Genomic DNA, 21,399 nt, shown 5'->3' with positions numbered 1-21,399 from the left:
TGTTTACCTAGAGAGATAAAAAAGAAATAAAAAAATAGTCTTTCTAAAAATTCTCAAAAATTGTTTTTCAAAGAATTAAACAACTTTAAATATCAATCAAGTCCATAGGAAACGCGTTACCACTCCCAACCCAGTGTTTGAAAACAGTTCTTTTACCATGTGGGACAGAAGTAGCACCCTCTCGGCATTTTGGATATTTGACGGAAACAAGATGCCTTTCCTGCCCTCAAAGCTTCCCATACCTGAAAACACCCACCTGAAACTCTCTTTCTCTCTCTCTCTCTCTCTCTCTCTATCTACACACATGTATGTATATGCTTGTAAATTATTTTTAATGAATAACTGACATTGTCCACGCTCCCCATCCCAGCCCAATGCTCAGGAACCTCCGCACACGGCGGAGACCCCGTTACGGCGCACATGTGTGCGCCGTCGTCGCCGCTCTCCTCCTTCTCCTATCAGTCTCTCTCCTCCACAGTCGCCTCGGCTCCGACCGACGCTCTCACTATCGCCCCCACATTCGCCATTCCGAAGACGTCGCGGATCCGGTGCTCGACGACGCAGATTTCGACGATCGCTCCACCAATGCTTCCGATGACCGGATCGACGTGCTCGACGTCGTTCAGGACGACTCCGACCTCTCTAAAGATTCTGACGAAGAAGTGATTCTCAGAGGAGTAGATTTTGAAGATGAAGAAAATGACCAGTCTAGGGTTTCTGGGTACTACTTCGATCACGTTACTGGGGTCATTCGCCGAGCTCTCGATAAGCGCTCCATCGATCAGTGGGAGGATTATGCTACTTTCGGTACCAATTTGCATTCGGAGGATCGAAGTAGGCTTGCATTGGGTTCGGACGACATGCCGGTGGATGAAAACGTGAGGAGGAAGATGGGAGAGGTGAACGGGATCGAGGACGCGCTTCTGTTGAAGGTTGGTTCTAAGGTTTCTCCATTGAGGGAGGGTTGGGGACCATGGTTCGATGCCAAGAGTGATTTTTTGAGAAGGGATAGGATGTTCAAATCCAATTTGGAGCTTTTGAATCCCTTGAACAATCCTCTTCTTCAAGATCCCGACGGATTTGGAGTCACCGGGCTCACTAGGGGCGATAAGCTCGTACAAAAGAGTTTGTTCACTGAGTTCAAAAAGGTGCCTTTTCTTGTTAAGAAACCATTGGGAATTGCAGAGCCAAATGGATTGAGACTGAAACCAGAACCCAAAGATGTCGTAGAGGATGTGATCAAGATAAGTGGTAGTAATTTGCATTTTAAGGCCGAGGAAATTGAGAGCATTGAGGAGGGAAGAAGTGAAGTGAAGAGGGCAGAGCGAAGAACTTTAGATGACAATGGTAGTAAACCTTTGTATAGTGAAGGAATTGTTGATGCTAGTAATGACTCTGCGAGTAAAACTACAATTGCAAATTCATCCATTAAAAGTAATAGGAGTGAGGGTATTCAACAGGAAATTCGTGTCAACATTAGCAAGGTTGTTGATTCATCTACTGGTCAATTAGGTGGCTCGAAGAAGAACGTGCAATCTAATGCTCAGATAAAATCCGACTCGTCTGGTCAAGTATACGCGGATGGCAAGAGATGGGGTCATTTTCCTGGCCTGCATCCTCGTCTTTCTTTTTCGAACTTCATGGATGCCTTCTTCAGGAAAGGCAAGTGTTCTATGAGGGTTTTTATGGTCTGGAATTCACCACCATGGATGTTTACTGTTAGGCACCAACGAGGCCTTGAAAGTCTTCTTTTCCACCACAGAGATGCATGTGTGGTAGTATTCTCTGAGACAGTTGAGCTTAATTTCTTCAATGGCTTTGTAAAGGAAGGGTAATTCCTCTCTTCAAAATTTCTAACCTTTATGCCTAATTAGGATTAGTCAAATTTATTTTCAGCTTTACAAATTTGCTTATTTTTGGGTAATTATATGGTTGTTTGTCCATTAAAAGATGGGCCTACTTGATTCAGTATGTTAACAGTCCATTTCATTGGACTATAAAACGAGTTTTGGAATTTAGCTGCCCACATTTCATGCTTGAACAAGCAGTACTTGTTTTTCTATGATCTAAATTAGGTCAAACAACATATGAAATAATTGAACAGTTTTCTTACCTGCTTCCCAGCTTCAAGGTAGCTGTTGCCATGCCAAATCTTGATGAACTGCTTAAGGATACACCTGCCCACATATTTGCTTCCGTCTGGTTCGAATGGAGGCAGACGAAATTCTATTCAACTCATTACAGTGAACTTGTTCGGCTTGCTGCTCTCTACAAGTAAGCTTGTTTAGTAATCTACACATCAATATATGTGAATCTTTAAATTTTGCATTAGAGTGAGGTTCTATGATTTTGTTTCAGACTAGCAACTATAAAGATTTTGGTTCTTTTCAATATCAATAGAGACACGAATGGACAATTGAATACTATGATATCTGAGGAAGGCATCATGACCTGGGAAAGAACAATGATACAGCACTAGAATAGGGAACTAATGATAAACATGATCTTACAGATGACAGTTGATGAATACTATAATTAAATAAAAAAATAAAAAAGTTCTAAAATTCTACATTGATCTAATAGGCATAAAACCTAATTGACGCATCTTATTCACCATATTTATCAAAACTGCAGGACGGGGTATCCCATGAGTAAGAGATGTTTTTAACACTTCAATTGAAGAATTGTTTTCAGTTTGCCCCAGATAATGGCAAACATGAGCAATGTTTTGTGGAACAAAGGCATAAACCAAATCTAACTACCTTTATGGTTTCATGTGTATTTTTAGGCTGAATCCTCATTCCCCCAATTGCTCACTTGTTAAAAAAGTTCTAATTGATGAGTGAGGTTGAAAAAAGGATACACTATAATAATGAGATACAAACACATCATAGGACATTGATTAACATTTCTGGTAGAACTGTAGAAGTGTGGAAATATAAGAGAGGCTCTTTTATAAATTTGTGCTCATACTTTCTATATTCCAATATTAATTTATTTTAATTTAAACAAAAGCACATGTCATTAGCAAACAGCATGCAATGATTGAACAGAATTGTGTTATTGTAAAAATTGTTCCCTTTTGATGTATTTTATTCTATTTAATGTATTTTTTGTTGTGTCATCCAGATATGGTGGAATATATCTTGATTCTGACATCATCGTTCTGAACCCATTATCTTCACTTAATAATACTGTTGGTATGGAGGGTCAGCTTGCTGGAAGTTCTTTGAATGGTGCTGTGATGTCATTTAGAAAGAGCAGGTACTTCAAACACTTGGTTTTTCCGTGCAGGAGAGTCCATTTTTTTTCTTCTTTATTTTCTGTTTTGTTTGTTCACAAGAATAGACCATCTATACTTTATGGCACATAATGTTAGGCAGCTAGGAAACAACATAGTCATAAAGTGAGTGTGGCGAAAATTCAAATGTTGAGATGGATGTGCGGTAAGACTACAAAGGATAGAATTAGAAATGATCACTTTCGGGAGATGGTTGTAGTAGTACCAATTGGAGATAAAATGAGAGAAAATCGGTTAAGATGGTTTGGACATGTGCAAAGAAGACATTTAAGTGCGTCAGTTAGGAAAAGTGACATAGTCCACATTGAGGGTAATACTAGGGGAAGAGGAAGACCAAAATTAATGTGGGTAGAATTCATTAGGAAGGGTATGATAGCATGTGGATTGCCTGAGGCTATGGCCTTAAATAGAGCGGAATGGAAACATAGGATTCATATAGCCAACCCCAAGTAGTTGGGATAAAGGCTTGGTTATTGTTGTTTGTTTACAAGAATATAAAGTACAACGAATTGTTGGGTTATGCCTTTATATTTCCCATGTAATATAATCTTTGTTTTCTCGTATGTAATTTGAGCAATATATACATTTGTGGTTAAACAATAAATATACTTGCCTTGCTTATCTGCTTATACATTTATGGCTTCTCAAATATTTTGAAAATTATACTTATAATATTGTGAACTAAATTATTATATTTTATTAAGTTGTGGCCTACACCTGTTCCTTAAATTGCATTTCTTGGAGTTTTCAGAAAGGGTGGTGGGAAGTGAGCATGAGGACGCTTGTTTATACTTTAAGAATAATGTGTTGCTGTAGTACAGGTCTATTAATTTTACTAGCGTTCATGGAAAACCTATATTCTGGCAATTGTTGATACTTTAATACTATGGAAAAGTTGGGTGGCAATCAATATAGAACTTCAATTTTCCTTACTTTCTTGTGCTTTGTTAGATTTGAAATTTGTTTATGTTTCCATGCAGTCCTTTCATAATGGAGTGCTTGACAGAATATTATTCAACATTCGATGATACCCGATTGAGGTGGAATGGGGCAGATCTATTGACAAGGGTAGCTAGAAATTCTTTGTGGAAAGAAAATATTTCTGATAATTACAGGGAGCTGAAATTGCAACCTTCTTTCAGTTTCTTCCCTATTGGTCGTAACAACATCACAAGGTACTGTTCCAAATCATACATCTTCATGCAATTGTGCATGTGTACAAAGGCATTTATATTCCACACACTTCTTTTTCTTGGATGGGTTGCTAAAATATATTCTTCAGTACTGAAACAGACTTGACGATACAAAAAAGAGGAAAAGTATAGAAGACCTAAATCTGACTTATTTGTGTTTTATTTGTTGAAATTTGAGGAAATAGTGAAAGCATTTTCACCAATAGCCGTTAGATAAAAGGGCTAGCCTAGTGCACAAGGTTCCTGCCGTTGTAGGGTCTGGGAAGGGATATATGTGAGCAACCTTACCTCTGCATGAGGAGAGAGTCGAGAGTCTGTTTTCCATTTTAAATCCATGACCTCTTGGTCACAATGGAGGAACCTTACCGAAACATAGCACATCCTTGTGCTTAGACAGCCTTTTTTATACATGCCTTGTTGATTGATACATCTGCACAGTGTTATATACTGCCCTGGCATTTCACAGTATGGACTTAGTCATTTGCCATGTTAAAAGAAAAATATATATATAAGCATTTTATTTATTTATTGATAAATAAAAAGATATATGAGCATTACAACCATTTTAATGAAATTTGGGCAACTAATTAATGGAGTTTCTGCATGAATTACACTGATAGTTGTGTGGGGTACAGTCGATTTGTTAACTCTCTTGGCCTCCTAAGAGGGAGGCAATTCTCCTTACCTTGCTTACCGGAAAAAAATAAAAAATTCTCCTTACCTTAGTCAACGTCCAACAATAACAGGCTATCTTTCTCACTTATTGTAGGGCAATCAAATAGGTGCTAACATTAACTGCAATGGTGTGCATGGCAAGCTCTTTATGCATAAAAAATGGTCAACATGCAGACAATAAAAATCTCTGATTACCGTTACAGGGGAGTCCTACATGATTTTTTAACCCTTCATTTCTGTAACAGTTCTTTATGTTCATGATAGTCATTTTACAGTAGCAGAAAAATGGGAAATTACATGGGTAAATATTAATTTGATTTCCCACTTTCTCTATTTTAGATAAGGTGATTTAGTTCTTACATTAACAAGGACTTGCAAATATTCATGAAAACATCGAACCGACAATTCTTCTTGACGGGATTGCTGTTTTTATCCTGTCTTTAACACTGGTATTCAGATGCACCTAAATGGCATAAGTGGTTAGTTGGCCTTATGTGCATGAAAAGAAATATGAACGAAAGAAACAAGAAAAAGGCTATGCACAGAGTTGGGGATATTTGAATTTTATGGATAGACTTTCAAAAATATGAAAAGAACTGAGTGAAGCACTCAGAGATTTAAAAAAACAGAAAGTAGTTACTATGCATTTAATAAATGCAAATTCTTTGTAGTTTAAGTTCAATGGTATGAAAAGGTGATTGAGAATGGATGAGTATGAGATGATTTGTGTTGCATTAGGAGAAGATTTTTTTTTTTGTTCTTACTTTATAGAACCACCAATATTAAATTTTCAACCAAATAATGCTATAGGCTCTTCATAGTCAAAATGTGGCACGAGACCAAGGGCTGAAGGGTTAACTTTCTTTACTTATATTATAGACTCTTCATAGAGCAGAGTGGATGAGATCGATTCATGCAAGTAACTGGAATTAAGGCTTCTTGAGTTGTTGAGACCATTAAGCATCGGACTCCACAATGAGCACTGGAAGAATGTTACATATATTATAAAAGGTTGCATGTTACCAAAGGCTATAGCCTAGTGATACTTCCTTACCCTTTAAAGTAGAAGGTCTAGGTTTCAAGTCCTATAGGGGCAAAGTGGGTGTGCGAGTCTCAACTAGGAAAGAAATGAAAAAAGGTTGCATATTTACCAAACCTACCGTGAGAATTCTGAAATTTACATATAATTGATGGTTGTGTTACATCTAAGCCACTCTCGTCACTTGATGATTATCATTTATTTAGAAGCTTGAAGAACAAGCCAAAAAAAGATTGACATAATTAGGAAATTAACCAAATGATTTTAGTATAATTAATATTCAAAAGTTGCCATGGAACAGAAAATAATAATAATAATGGTCAACCAATCATGTAAATTGTTTCCTCCTAAACTTCATGCTTCAATCTTTCTATGCACAGACGAGCTGCTACTTTTTACCACCAGAAAAGAAAAAAAGAAGAAATACTTCCAATTGACTGATCTTCTGTGTGTAGACAAAATTAACATATGCCCTTTTGGTTTGTTATTGTTCAAGTATTACAGCTGGATTTGGAAGATTCCTTCGTATGCATTAATTATTCATAGAAAAAATCTAGTTTGGAATGCATGATTGTCCAGTTTATGCTGTTTATGAATTCTTCCTGTGATCCTCTTTTGCAAACAGATACTTCACTGCACCAGCAACAGAGACTGAAAGAGCTCAACAAGATGACTTATTTGAGAAAATACTGAACGAGTCATTCACTTTTCATTTTTGGAACAGCTTAACATCTGCTCTCATCCCAGATCCCGAGAGCCTTGTAGCCAGGCTTATTAACAAGCCTTGTATACACTGTTATGATGTGTTGTAATTTCTCTGTCTAAAGCAGAATGTGGGAATATAATAGAAGCATTCATTTTACCTCATACTATCTAAGCTGTCAAATAGGAAACACGAAGAGGAGGCATAATGAGATTGTTGTAAAGTTTGCTAAAATGGCCATGCTTTGCTGCAAAGACAGATGGCCAAACAACAGAGATAAATCAATTGCGTGGAAACAGGAAAAGACTTTGCATTTCTGGTGGCCGAGAGTGTGCTACTTGTGAGACGCTCTTTCTGCCCAAGTTTGGTTACGAGGGACTCCGGTTGATTTGTTTTTTATTTTTTGGAATTAATAAATGTATAGGCCATAGGAAATTAGAAATGTTAGACCTTAGTGTGTGTGTGTTTTTTTATCCCCACCCCCTTTTAAGGTTGCTTGGAACCTTAATAAGAATATAAGAATAAGAATAGTTCAAGACAAATTTGGACAATCCATTAGTCTTCAAGTGAGGAGACTGTTATACTACTACCTAAAGCAAAATCACAGAGTTGAGTGTAAAATGCCCAACGTCATTGTTGCTTGGTTCGTCTTACTTTAAACAGTGTGAATCCATTAGTTTGTTTTGACATAAAATATTTTTTTATTCTTATTTTTCGGTTGTGACGAAGTTTTAAAAAAAAAAAAAAAATTAGAGCAAAAGTATAAGGTATTTTTGTTAGGTTTGGACTATTTTCTTTTCTAAGTTGTGCTTGACAAAGATTTTGAAGTCAATCATCAATAATTGTGCCTTTGGGCATTGTTACGAATATGAAATTAGCATAAATTAGAAAAAAATTCACTGATTACTTAAGATTTAACTACTATCCTACCTTCCCAAGTAGAATAGACATTTTATCAACACTTTGAAGCAAGCATCGATTGGGGCTCTCTGGCGCGAGCGCTTTTGCAAAAAGTCTAAAGAGCTCCTACTTATTAGCCACACAATTCTTTTTTTAGGGATTTGGGAGAGAGAATTAATTAAAAAAGAATCTTAATAAGAAAACTAATAATTCCTTTTTTCTCTCTCCTCTCTCCACATCCTCTCTTTCTCTCTCTTGGTTTACACCATCAACCGGTTAACCCTCAACCACATTCTTGGTTATTTCTCATGGCCACATTACAGCCTTTATCCCATTTTTGAAAGATTTGATATTGTAAAGCTTGAAGGCTTGATTTTGGCCCCTTTATTTTCTACCAGTCTCATCACTGTAACGAACTTGAGACAATTATGTGTAATTATAATGTACTTTAGGTACTTCATGATCTTATTCCTTACTATACGGTTGAACTAGAACAAAACTGAAGAACAGTTTCATAACTCCTCCAATCTGATTTGTATAAAAGAGTTTGGATTCTTTACCTTTTCATCTGAAAAAGGCTATAATATCAAATCTTTCAAGAATGGGTTAACCAAGAGAGAGAAAGAAACAGATTGGTTGAGGGTGTTAATCAAGAAAGAAAAAGAGAGAACGTGGAGAGAAGAGAGAGAGAAAAATGATTATTTATTTCCTTATTACAAAAGATTCTTTCTTAATTAATTCACTCTCCCAAATCACTAAAAAAGGAATCGTGTGACTTATAAATATAATAAAAGAGCGCTCTTGCAATAGCATTACTCTATATAATAATTTACATATTGACAACTCTTCAATCTTTATTGTCTAACCTAATTGTTTAATAAAATGCTTGAGATGAGAACTGAATATTGAACACAATTTGAGGGCGGCTAACATTTATCATTTGTTAAAAAAAGGCTGCTACCAATTGTTTCAACATATTTTTTACAAAGAGCTTTCCAATGATCAAATAATATATACGTATGATTCCCTCCCCAATTAACTACATTTATATATATACTAAGTATGATTCCCTCCCCAATTAACTACTAACTATATATATATATATATATATATATATATTTATTATGTTACCGGCAAGTCTGGCATGATTATTAAAGCTAGCTCACATAAGAATAAAAAAATTAAAATGCAATAAATAAAAAATTAATTAGGGCTAAAGTAAGGAGTTCTAAGGGCACCCAAAAGAAAAAAAAAAAAAAAAAAAAAAAACATTGTGAAAGCACATGCATATGTCGTATGTGGTCATGCATGATGTGCGTAGCTGCTCACTGGCATACCAAATTCATTGTATGGGTTAGAAATTAAAAATAAAAGTGTAACGAACGAAGTTGGAGTGTGAAGTGCAAGGTTGATCCTTATATTATATCCACTGCAGACATGTTTTGTTTTATTTCCAACTTTAAATCAAATCATTTGCCCCAACGCCGAATAACCCCTTCTACTTTCTTGCAACTCTCTTTCAAGGTAAGCCCTGTTTCTTTGTTTCATTCTCTCCCTTCCTCTCTCTCTCTCTCTCTCTCTCTCACACACACACACACACACACACACACATTTGACTTCTGAAAATCGAGTGTCTTGCATGGATAAAAATAAAAATCTGGTTTTGGGTTGGAGTCGTAGATTCTATTCGTATGTTGTTGGCTTGTTTATTCTAAATCAATTTCTTTGTATTTGGGTTGCTGTTCTCTGAAATGCTTAGCTGTGTTCCATCATATGTTTATAGATGGCTGATTTTGTTGAATTCTTTGCTACTTTGGATTTGATATATGTCATTGTAGAAAAATAAAATAAAATGAAATAGGTGACCTTTGATTTATTTTAGATGATCTGCGAAATCCAACTGTTATTGCTGGGAAAAACCACTCTTTTCTTTATATATGCGTATCTATATATATTAAAATTTTCTGTAGGTTCCATGTTTTTGAAAAATATTGAGTTTGCAGAAATTTTAGCCACGAAAAATGGATTTTTTTTTTTTCTAATTAAACTTCTAGAGTTTCGAGATTATTGGGCCAACTTTATACAATTCTGAAGGCTCATTTCTGGAGTGGTCAAGTATATTTGAAATTTCTTTTTCCCTAATCAATGGATTTGTAATCTAAGTTGTTGGTAATTTAGTAAAGCTCATCTTTTGCTTGGGTGATTTCTGGTTTCATTTTCACAATCTGTTCACCTTTATTTTCGCGCTTCCCATAATAAATCTTATAAGAGCAACTTAGGCCGTACCTTTTGCTAAAATTAAGTAGGAAAATGAAAAAATTAGTCACCCATTGTTGCTCCCACTAAATTAGGTTGCTGGAAAATTACAAATTGAGACACAAATGATACAAAATAATAAATGAAACCTTGTCATATTGCATCTTTGAAGGCAAAATGAGAATTATTAATATGAGGTGTGTGTAGGTTGGTATAAGAATAATTTTCCTCGTACTATATGCATCTGGTTTTAAATAAATTTGAAATAAACTAACGACTTATACTATACCTTTCTTAGAGAGCACGAAAGAATATGATATTGACGACCTTATCAAATAAATCATCATTCTTTCCTTGGTCCCATATGATTGCAGCTACTATTTAACTTTTATAAGATCATTTTTAATTACTTCATTCTATGTAAAGTTTTGGTTGGCCTCTTTGTTGATTATGTTCTAAGTAAACAATCCTTCCTCTTCTAGCCGACGCATCTTGGAGTCTTTTTTATATGACAATATCACCCAAGTCTAGTTTATCTAATTTTATCATTAATAGGTGTTATTCCTAGTTTGCCTCTTTGTCGATTACCTTCTAGGTAAACAATCCTTCCTCTTCTAACCGACACATCTTGGAGTCTTTTTTATATGACCATATCACCCAAGTCTAGTTTATCTAATTTTATCATTAATACGTGTTATTCTTAGTTTTCACATCACTCTTTCATTACTAATCTTATCTCTTTTAGTTATTCTTATCATCCATCGTAACATCTCACTTCCGCTACATGAATGCGTTCTTTCTTTTTCTTTTTTTCTTCTTCTAATAACCGTCCTATAGAATTTTTCTTATAATCTATTTGGTAATTGTTCGTCACATAGAATACTAATAGCTTTCCTCATTTTGTCCACCCTGCTCCAATCATGTTTACTCCATTACCATCTATCTCCCTATTTATAGTCTTCTTCTGCTGCTTTATCAAAATTTACATTCCGTATATATACCGTCTCAGTTTTATTAATTTTTATGCCTTTTGCCTCTAAAATCTTCCATATACCCATGTTAATATATATGTTGTCTATGTATAATTTGAGAATCTTGATCACATAATCAATGAATGTTGGAACACTGATTCATGTTACTGATGAATGATTCAATGCTTGTTTTATTCTTGAATTGTGGCTGGAGGGAAGCAGTAGTAATTTTTGCAGGTAACTTATTCTTCAGCATTCTCTTCAAATGGCCCGTTCTGCACTAGACGAGATGTCAGAAACTGGCGCTTTTATGAGAACTGCTTCAACATTCCGTAACCTTATTTCACGAGATTCAAGCTCTCCATTCCCAGCAGAAGCTGGAAGATATCATCTGTATATATCGTATGCTTGTCCCTGGGCATCCAGGTGTCTTGCATTCTTGAAGATCAAAGGGCTTGACAAAGCTATCAGTTTCACAGTAAGTTATACTAAGTTATATAATAAATTCTTATGGTGGATATGAGTTTTTAAATATTTTTTTTTTGTGTTCCTTCACAATCAGTCAGTCAAACCCATATGGGGGAAAACGAAGGAAAGTGACGAGCACATGGGATGGGTCTTTCCTCTCCTGGATCTAGAGGAAGCAGGAGCTGAAACCGACCCTTTGAATGGAGCAAGAAGTATTAGAGAACTATATGAGTTAGCAAGTATAAACTACATGGGAAAATATACTGTTCCTGTATGTATTATTTATATAAGTGACCTCCCTTTTCTAGTATATATCAATGCTCAAATTTCTCAAATTATATGATGGGTTTATGCTTTTTGAAGGTTCTTTGGGATAAGAAACACAAAACGATTGTGAATAACGAGAGTGCGGAGATAATTCGCATGCTTAATACTGAATTCAATGATATAGCAGAGAATGCGGGTTTAGACCTATATCCTCTTCACTTGCAAGCCAAAATCAATGAAATTAACGATTTGGTATATGACGATATAAATAATGGTGTTTATAAATGTGGGTTTGCGAGGAAGCAAGAACCTTATGATGAGGTAAACAATACTTTTTCCTTTTTCTATCATTTTGTGTTTCCTTGGTGGGGTGGGATAGTTGACTTCAATCCTTGTTGAATTCTATCCATGACCATGTGCCCAAAAAATTTGATGGATTTTTGATTTGTTTATTTATTAAATATATATTTTTTTAGGCTGTGAAAAAACTATATCATGCTTTGGACAAATGTGAGGAGATACTCAGCAAGCAGCGATACATGTGCGGAAACACGCTGACTGAAGCAGATATTCGGTTGTTTGTGACCCTTATACGGTTTGATGAGGTATGAATTTGTGTCTCCCAAGTGAAAACTAATGCCTTGTAGATTATTAAGCCACTTTAGTATCATTTACACGTCGAGATAACTTCCCTCTTTGCCATATGATCTAATAGTACTAGACATATTGATTTCTTGATACAATCACTTATAGCCATGTATGAACAATTCCCCCTTTTTTCCCTGAACTTTAGTGTTTCTTTCAAGCGCTCCATTTTATTGCCAAGATGATGAAGGAGAAGAAAAGATGTTTTGGAATATAAAGCTTCATTTTTTAGCGTTATCATTTTTGCAATTTTAATTAAGGACTCTGAGGAATCAGAACTGAGCTTCCTCATCACAAAGCTTCTTGTGTAATTATGAAGCTGCGACTCTGCAATGCTGTACAGCTATTGTCTATTTTATTTTTCTATTCTTTTGGTAATGATATCACCAAATTGCTTGGCAATCTTCATTAAGAATAGTTCTACTTCTACTAGACTCCTTTGAGCGAAGACTTGACATGAAGTTAGTGGCTTAAACACTTCCTTGATATTTTCAGTTCATGAAGGTCGCTAAACCTTTTTAGGTGAAAAAATGGCTTAGCTACGTTCATGAGCTGAAAATATCAAGGAATTGTGTTTGACTATTTATGTAGTGAAATGACTTAGCAGCCCTCGTGTTAAAAATAGTTTGTGCGATGGTGTTTGTTTTCCCATGTCAAAGATGACACAAGGCAATAACGAAACAAACAGGAACTAAAATTTGCTTGAGCAATGGCGCGTACGGCAAATTACTTGACACAAGAACATTGTTCTTATATCCAATTGAGATGGTGAAAGGTTGAAAATCTGCACCGAGGCCAGATTCGTAAATTCCTGTTATTAAAATGCTTAATATGTGGCGTTAAGATAAAGCGAAATAACAACAGGATTAATGTAACCAAACCAAATATATAGCTTCGTTGAGTAAGTTTTTGATGGCACACTATTAATTAAAACACTTGTTTCCAAATTAAATTGTTACTTCTCTTAGTATATTAAATTTGCTATATTGCAGGTCTATGCAGTTCACTTCAAGTGCAACAAAAAGCTGCTACGCGAGTACCCAAACCTGTTCAACTACACGAAAGACATATTCCAAATCCCTGGGATGAGCAGCACAGTCAACATGGAACACATAAAGAAGCACTATTATGGAAGCCATCCTTCCATCAATCCTTTTGGGATTATTCCCTCCGGCCCTGATATCAATTATTCTTCTCCTCATGACCGAGAGAGGTTTTCTTCTTAGAATCCAGCATTCACACCACAAACACACACAAACATATATTTGGATGTAAGATATATAAGAAGCGTGTAATGTTGTGTTTGTTTTGAGAGTGTGATATATGAGAAGCATGTATAATAACTAGTGTGATGTTTTCTTTTTCCCAATGGGATATTGTTATGTTATTTACTGAAATTGTATGAGAAATATATGAACTACAAATTCCGCTACTGTTTTTTACTATGCATCTACAGAAAGCCCTTATAGATTATTCAATTCACATACTTGGTGTAAGAAAGTATTCATATTCATCTGTACAAATACTTCCTTGCCGAAAAGGTTTTATGGAACTCATTTTTTCTTCAAGCAGAGATGAGAGCTGAGGCTTGAGAATCACTCACTCTCCGCTGCATTTTGTAGTATGCTCAAACAGAGGCTTGTATATATAATATATATGATTTTATTAGCATGCATTAATTCTCTCAAATTAAGCTTCGATCTGTTTGCTATAGCATTGTGTATGTAATTTGGCATCAAATTATGGAATCTTGGAGCGTGCTTTGAGGAATTGTACGTTTTCCTCCCACTCAATCTTGAGGCTGTGTGACGTCTAAGATATGCTGCCTTCCTCTTGCTACAGCATTGCAAACGTTTTTTGATCCTGCTGCAGTCTGATTAACTTCTGCTTAGCCGGCGGCATGTTCCTGTATCTGTTTGGTGCACGCTTCCATAGCATCATGCTATTTGCTGCTTCATTGTAGCTGAGTTGCGGCATGTTCATGGTCCACATAGCACAAGATCAAGTAATGCCTTCCCACGTATCACACACACCATGCACATTATTAGTATGTTGATCCATTGCTGTCGGAATTAATGCACCTTATATGGCTTTCAATTTGTTCAGTATAAGTACGTAATTGCAGGATATATATACTCTCTTCAAGCATCACTCACTATTTCAAATGGTAGATCATGATGGAACCAAAATGGACCTATATGGCTATATATGATGACGAAGGTGAAAATACAGTACCAAAGCCCGTGGCCTAGACTATCTCTTCTCCAGAGTGAAAAGAACAGGGAGGGTACCCGAAAAAATAAAAAAAATAAAATTTGTGCACTTCAAAGCATAAAAGTACAAGCTAAATATTAAAAAGATAATGACTAACAACACGATAAATAACGCATGTCTTTCTCACATGAATCTTAAAAATTTGTTTTGACACTAATTATCAAAAGCATAGTCAAGTCATACAACAGACACTTTATTTACTTATTTTTGATTAAGAGAGAGAGAATTAACTATATATATCTATACATATGTAGAAACATATATATATTGTTTTCCTTGACATTTTGGCATTAATTAAGAGGTATATGTAGTCATATATGGTTAAAAAATTCATCCAACTTGACTTTTATTTCATATGCGGTCATGCATGATGTGCATAGCTGCTCACTGGCACACCAAATTCAATATTTAACTAGAATCCTTTGACACTGTTTGTTTGTTTGTTTGCTTTTTTTTTTTTTTTTTGGTAAGTAAAAAATCATTTGACACGTCATTTCATTTGTGTTGGTTTTAATATGGGTATACTATCCCAGAATACTTTTCGCCAATAAAATGAAGAGACCGTTGAAGAACTGTTTTATATCCAAATCCAAACCCAACATATCATTTGGCCCAACGCCGAATACCCCTTCTTCTTTCTTGCAACTCTCTTTCAAGGTAAGCCCTGTTTCTTTGTTTCTCTCTCTCTCTCTCTCTCTCACACACACACACGTGACTTCTGAAAATCGAGTGTCTTGCATGGATTAAAAACAAAAAAAATCTGGTTTTGGGTTGGAGTCTTAGATTCTATTCGTATGTTGTTGGTTTGTTTTTTCTAAATCAATTTATTTGTATTTGGGTTGCTGTTCTCTGAAATGCTTAGCTGTGTTCCATCATATGTTTATAGATGGCTGATTTTGTTGAATTCTTTGCTACTTTGGATTTGATATATGTCATTGTAGAAAAATAAAATAAAATGAAATAGGTGACCTTTGATTTATTTTAGATGATCTGCGAAGTCCAACTGTTATTGCTGGGAAAAACCACTCTTTTCTTTATATATGCGTATCTATATATATTAAAATTTTCTGTGTTCTTTAAGGAAAACAATGTTTTAGAAAAATATTGAGTTTGCAGAAATTTTAGCCACGAAAATGAGATTTTTTTCTAAATAAACTTCTAGAGTTTCGAGATTATTGGGTCTAACTTTATACAATTCTGAAGGCTAATTTCTGGAGTGGTCAAGTATATTTGAATTTTTTTTTTCCCTAATCAATGGATTTGTAATCTAAGTTGATGGTAATTTAGTAAAGCTCATCTTTTGCTTGGGCGATTCTGGTTTCATTTTCACAATCTGTTCACCTTTGTTTTTTTGCGCTTCCCATAATCAAGCTTATAAGAGCAACGTAGGCCGTATCTTTCGCTAAAATTAAGTAGGAAAATGAAAAAATTAGTCACCCATTGCTGCTCCCACTAAATTAGGTTACTGGAAAATTACAAATTGATACACAAATGAAACAAAATAATTAATTAAACCTTGTCATGTTGCATCTTTGAAGGCAAAATGAGAATTATTAATATGAGGTGTGTGTAGTCTGGTATGAGAATAATTTTCCTCGTGCTATATGCATCTGGTTTTAAATAAATTTGAAAGAAACTAACGACTTATAGTATACCTTTCTTAAAGATCAAAAAAGAATATGATATTGACAGAAATTATCAAATAAATTATCATTCTTTCCTTTGTACCATATGAATGCGGCTAATATTTAATTTTTCTAAGATCATTTTTAATTACTTCATTCTATGTAAAGTCTTGGTTGGCCTCTTTGTTGATTACCTTCTAGGTAAACAATCCTTCCTCTTCTAACGGATGCATCTTGGAGTCTTTTTTATATGACCATATCACCCAAGTCTAGTTTATCTAATTTTATCATTAATAGGTGTTATTCCTAGTTTTCACATCACTCTTTCATTTACTTTTATCATCCATAGTAACATCTCACTTCCACTATATGAATGCGTTTCTTTTTTTTTTTTTTTTTTTTTTCTTTTTTTAATAACCGTTCTATAGAATTTTTCTTATAAACTATTTGATACTTGTTTGTCACATAGATTAATACAACTAGCTTGCCCCATTTTGTCCACCCTGCTCCAATCCTGCTTTCTCCATTACCATCTATCTCCCTATTTATAGTATTTATGGTCTTCTTCTGCTACTTTATCAAAATTTACATTCCGTATATACTGTTTCACTTTTATTAGTAATTTTTATGCCTTTTGCCTCTAAAATCTTCCATATACCCATGTTAATATATATATATATATGTATATGTTGTCTATGTACAATTTGAGAATCTTGATCACATAATCAATGAATGTTGGAACACTAATTCATGTTACTAATGAATGATTCAATGCTTAATTTATTCTTGAATTGTGGCTGGAGGGAAGCAGTACTAATTTTTGCAGGCAACTTATTTTATCAGCATTCTCTTCAATTGGCCCGTTGTGCACTAGACGAGATGTCAGAAACTGGCGCTTTTATGAGAACTGCTTCAACATTCCGTAACTTTATTTCACAAGATTCAAGTTCTCCGTTCCCAGCAGAAGCTGGAAGATATCATCTGTATATATCATATGCTTGCCCCTTTGCATCCAGGTGTCTTGCATACTTGAAGATCAAAGGGCTTGACAAAGCTGTCAGTTTCACAGTAAGTTATACGAAGTTATATAATAAATTCTTATGCTGGATATGAATTTTTAAATATTCTTTTTGTTTTCCTTCACAATCAGTCAGTCAAACCCATATGGGGGAAAACGAAGGAAAGTGACGAGCACATGGGATGGGTCTTTCCTCTCCTGGATACAGAGGAAGCAGGAGCTGAAACCGACCCTTTGAATGGAGCAAGAAGTATTAGAGAACTATATGAGTTAGCAAATATAAACTACACGGGAAAATATACGGTTCCTGTATGTATTATTTATATAAGTGACCTCCCTTTTCAATGTATGTATATATCAATGCTCAAATTTCTCAGATTATATGATGGGTTTATGCTTTTTGAAGGTTCTTTGGGATAAGAAACACAAAACGATTGTGAATAACGAGAGTGCGGAGATAATTCGCATGCTTAATACTGAATTCAATGATATAGCAGAGAATGCGGGTTTAGACCTATATCCTCTTCACTTGCAAGCCAAAATCAATGAAATTAACGATTTGGTATATGACGACATAAATAATGGTGTTTATAAATGTGGGTTTGCCAGGAAGCAAGGACCTTATGATGAGGTAAACAATTCTTTTTCCTTTTTCTATCACGTTGTGTTTCCTTGGTGGGGGTGGGATAGTCAACTTCAATCCTTGTTGAATTCTCTATCCATGACCATGTGCTCAAAAAACATTGATGGATTTTTTATTTGTTTATTTATTAAATATATATTTTTTAGGCTGTGAAAAAACTATATCATGCTTTGGACAAATGTGAGGAGATACTCAGCAAGCAGCGATACATGTGTGGAAACACGCTGACTGAAGCAGATATTCGGTTGTTTGTGACCCTTATACGGTTTGATGAGGTATGAATTTGTGTCTCCCAAGTGAAAACTGATGCCTTGTAGATTATTAAGCCACTTTACTATCATTTACACCGTCGATATAACTTCCGTCTTTGGTTGATGAATATTAAGAATTTGCACTTTCTTTGCCATATGATCTTATGGTACTAGAGACATTTGCTTTCTTGATACAATCACTTATAGCCATGTGTGAACAATTCCCCCTTTTTCCCCTGAACTTTAGTGTATCTTTCAAATGCTCCATTTCATTGCCAAGATGATGAAGGAGAAGAGAATATGCTTTGGAATATAAAGTTTCATTTATTTAACGTTATCATTTTGGCAATTTTAATTAAGGACTGTGAGGAATCAGAACTGAGCTGCCTCATCACAAAGCTTCTTGTGTACTTATGAAGCTGCGACTCTGCAATGCTGTTCAGCTATTGTCTTTTTAATTTTTCTATTCTTTTGGTAATGATATCGCTAAATTGCTTGGCAATCTTCATTAAGAATAGTTCTACTTCGCCTATACTAGACTCCTTAGAGCAGGGACTTGACATGAAGTTAGTGGCTTAAACAATTCCTTGATATTTTCAGTTCACGAAGGTCGCTAAACCTTTTTAGGTGAAAAAATGGCTTAGCTATGTTCATGAACTGAAAATATCAAGGAATTGTGTTTTACTATTTATGTAGCGAAATGACCTAGCAGCCCTCATGTGTTAAAAATAGTTTGTGCAATGGTGTTTGTTTTCCCATGTCAAAGATGACACAAGGCAATAACGAAGCAAACAGGAACTAAAATTTGCCTGAGCAATGGCGCGTACAGCAAATTACTTGACACAGGAACATTGTTATTATATCCAATTGAGACGGTGAAGGGTTGAAAATCTGCACTGAGGCCAGATTCGTAAATTCCCTTTATTAAAATGCTTAATATGTGGCGTAAAGATAGAGCGAAATAACAACAGGATTAATGTAACCAAACCAAATATATATCTTCGTTGAGTAAGTTTTTGATGGCACACTATTAATTAAAACACTAGTTTCCCAATTAAATTGTTACTTCTCTTGGTATATTAAATTTGCTATATTGCAGGTCTATGCAGTTCACTTCAAGTGCAACAAAAAGCTGCTACGCGAGTACCCAAACCTGTTCAATTACACGAAAGACATATTCCAAATCCCTGGGATGAGCAGCACAGTCAACATGGAACACATAAAGAAATGCTATTATGGAAGCCAGCCTTCCATCAATCCTTTTGGGATTATCCCCTCTGGCCCTGATATCAATTATTCTTCTCCTCATGACCGAGAGAGGTTTTCTTCTTAGAATCCATGCATTCACACCACAAACACACACACAAACATATATTTGGATGTAAGATAAAAAAAGCATGTAATGCTGTGTTTGTTTTGAGTTTGTGATATATGAGAAGCATGTATAATAACTAGTGTGATGTTTTCTTTTTCCCAATGGGATATTGTTATGTTATTTACTGAAATTGTATGAGAAATATATGAACTACAAATTCCACTACTGTTTTTTTACTATGCATCTACAGAGAGCCCTTATAGCTTATTCAATTCACATACTTGGTGTAAGAAAGTATTCATATTCATCTGTACAAATACTTCCTTACCAAAAAGGTTTTATGGAACTCATTTTTTCTTCAAGCATAGATGAGAGCTGAGGCTTGAGAATCACTCACTCTCCGCTGCATTTTGTAGTATGCTCAAACAGAGGCTTGTATATATAATATATATGATTTTATTCAAACAAGACATAAAAATTTCATCATATATATTATATATACAAGCCTCTAGCATGCATTAATTCTCTCAAATTAAGCTTCGATCTGTTTGCTATAGCACTGTATATGTAATTTGACATAAAATTATGGAATCTTGGAGCGTGCTTTGAGAAATTGTTTTCCCTACCACTCAATCTACTGTTGTCAATTACATGGTATATGATCGACGACATATCCACAATGATAGCTCAACATAGCACAAGATCAAGTAATGCTTCCCAGGTATCACACACACCATGGTAATCAGGCACATTATTAGTATGTTGATCCATTACTGTCGGAATGCACCTTATATATATATATATGGCTTTCAATTTGTTCAATATAAGTCCATAATTGCAGAAATATAAACTTTTCGACAGTATCAAAGCCTGTGGCCTAGTAGTACCTCTTCTCGTTTTAGAGTGAAAAGAAGAGGGAGGGTTCGAAAAGAAACCCCTCTAAAGTGTTTTTTTTTTTTTGTAAATGGTGTACTTCAAAGCATAAAAGTACAAGCCCGATATTAGAAAGATGATAACTAACAATAGAGAACGATAAATAGCACATGCCTTTCTCATATATATATAATGTAAAATTGTTTTGACACTAGCTATCATAAGCATAAATAGTCGAGACATACGACAGACTGCATATACTTATATTATATTTCTATACATATGTATAAACATATATATTGTTTTCCTTGACATTTTGTCATTAATTAAGAGGTATATGTAGTTATATATGCCTGGTTAGTTAGTTAAAAAAATTACCCTGACATAGCAAGCAGATGTGGAAATATATGTATGCTAAATTTCTACATTATTGCAAACAAGAAAATGAGAAAATTTTAATTAGCAAAGAATATTATTGAACTAATAAACCAATGAAATCAATTTTTTCTTTCAAAATTGAAGTAATAAAAAGAAGAAGAAAAAATGATGATTGTATGATACTATGATGTCTGAGGAATTACCTGGATTGATTGGATCCGTAAAAGGGCCTTTACGATGAAGGAATTAGATCTTCTTATTGTTGGTGAGTGAGTGATTGAAGCTGCAGGATGACCTGATGGAACCATTCTCTCTCTCTCTCTCTCTCTCTCTCACACACACACACACACACCTAGCTAGCTATATTATCACTTCAAACAGATTTGTACTTGGCCCTCCAATTCTCCTAGCCTTTGGCAAAACTCATAAGAACCTTCTTTTTTTTTTCTTTTTTTTTTTTTTTGGGTAAATAACTCAAAAGAACCTTGACAATAAACCTAGCTAGATAGCATTCCCATATATCATTCCAAATATCATCATTCAATATTATAATTAAGATCCAATTAAATTCCCAAAATTTTTTAAGTTTTTTTTTAAGAAAAAA

General features: G+C 34.8%; 3 protein-coding genes across 4 annotated transcripts; all 3 read left to right on the top strand.

Annotated features, from left to right (window-relative positions):
- The first annotated feature begins 124 nt into the window (after window positions 1–124).
- On the top strand, window positions 125–7,384 carry LOC132268438 (uncharacterized protein At4g19900). The gene is made up of 5 exons (XM_059769288.1): window positions 125–1,831; window positions 2,125–2,274; window positions 3,130–3,264; window positions 4,282–4,476; window positions 6,834–7,384. Exons 1-5 carry the CDS (start codon window positions 375–377, stop codon window positions 7,018–7,020), a joined length of 2,124 nt encoding a protein of 707 aa, XP_059625271.1. The 5' UTR covers window positions 125–374; the 3' UTR covers window positions 7,021–7,384.
- Window positions 7,385–9,189: 1,805 nt separating this feature from the next.
- On the top strand, window positions 9,190–13,850 carry LOC132268421 (uncharacterized). 2 transcript variants are annotated; one of them, XM_059769280.1, is made up of 6 exons: window positions 9,190–9,335; window positions 11,261–11,516; window positions 11,601–11,777; window positions 11,870–12,094; window positions 12,250–12,378; window positions 13,411–13,850. In XM_059769280.1, the coding sequence occupies exons 2-6, from the start codon at window positions 11,304–11,306 to the stop codon at window positions 13,642–13,644; spliced, it is 978 nt and encodes a 325-aa protein (XP_059625263.1). In that variant the 5' UTR covers window positions 9,190–9,335; window positions 11,261–11,303; the 3' UTR covers window positions 13,645–13,850. The 2 variants fall into 2 exon arrangements, with proteins under 2 accessions (XP_059625263.1, XP_059625255.1); XM_059769272.1 differs by having other exon boundaries at window positions 9,214–9,335; window positions 11,292–11,516.
- Window positions 13,851–14,995: 1,145 nt separating this feature from the next.
- On the top strand, window positions 14,996–19,769 carry LOC132268409 (uncharacterized). The gene is made up of 6 exons (XM_059769263.1): window positions 14,996–15,349; window positions 17,161–17,385; window positions 17,468–17,644; window positions 17,742–17,966; window positions 18,125–18,253; window positions 19,329–19,769. Exons 1-6 carry the CDS (start codon window positions 15,245–15,247, stop codon window positions 19,560–19,562), a joined length of 1,095 nt encoding a protein of 364 aa, XP_059625246.1. The 5' UTR covers window positions 14,996–15,244; the 3' UTR covers window positions 19,563–19,769.
- The last annotated feature ends 1,630 nt before the right edge of the window (window positions 19,770–21,399 follow it).

Source organism: Cornus florida, unplaced genomic scaffold (assembly GCF_030987335.1).
Source record: "Cornus florida cultivar Cherokee Brave unplaced genomic scaffold, ASM3098733v1 CherokeeBrave_3.0.0_Hap2_Chr01, whole genome shotgun sequence".
Classification (NCBI taxonomy): Eukaryota; Viridiplantae; Streptophyta; class Magnoliopsida; order Cornales; family Cornaceae; genus Cornus; species Cornus florida.
The sequence above is the reverse complement of the archived record's forward strand: the minus strand, read 5'-3'. Positions and strand labels throughout refer to the sequence as shown.

Bases quoted from the DNA above. Each gene is read 5' to 3' on its own strand.
- LOC132268438 (XM_059769288.1), top strand. From the start codon at position 375: ATGCTCAGGAACCTCCGCACACGGCGGAGACCCCGTTACGGCGCACAT. The intron at 2,275-3,129 runs GTAAGCTTGTTT...TGTGTCATCCAG, and splicing joins CGGCTTGCTGCTCTCTACAA to ATATGGTGGAATATATCTTG. The intron at 4,477-6,833 runs GTACTGTTCCAA...TTTTGCAAACAG, and splicing joins GGTCGTAACAACATCACAAG to ATACTTCACTGCACCAGCAA.
- LOC132268421 (XM_059769272.1), top strand. From the start codon at position 9,249: ATGTTTTGTTTTATTTCCAACTTTAAATCAAATCATTTGCCCCAACGC. The intron at 9,336-11,291 runs GTAAGCCCTGTT...CTTATTCTTCAG, and splicing joins TCTTGCAACTCTCTTTCAAG to CATTCTCTTCAAATGGCCCG. The intron at 11,517-11,600 runs GTAAGTTATACT...CTTCACAATCAG, and splicing joins ACAAAGCTATCAGTTTCACA to TCAGTCAAACCCATATGGGG.
- LOC132268409 (XM_059769263.1), top strand. From the start codon at position 15,245: ATGAAGAGACCGTTGAAGAACTGTTTTATATCCAAATCCAAACCCAAC. The intron at 15,350-17,160 runs GTAAGCCCTGTT...TTATTTTATCAG, and splicing joins TCTTGCAACTCTCTTTCAAG to CATTCTCTTCAATTGGCCCG. The intron at 18,254-19,328 runs GTATGAATTTGT...GCTATATTGCAG, and splicing joins CCCTTATACGGTTTGATGAG to GTCTATGCAGTTCACTTCAA.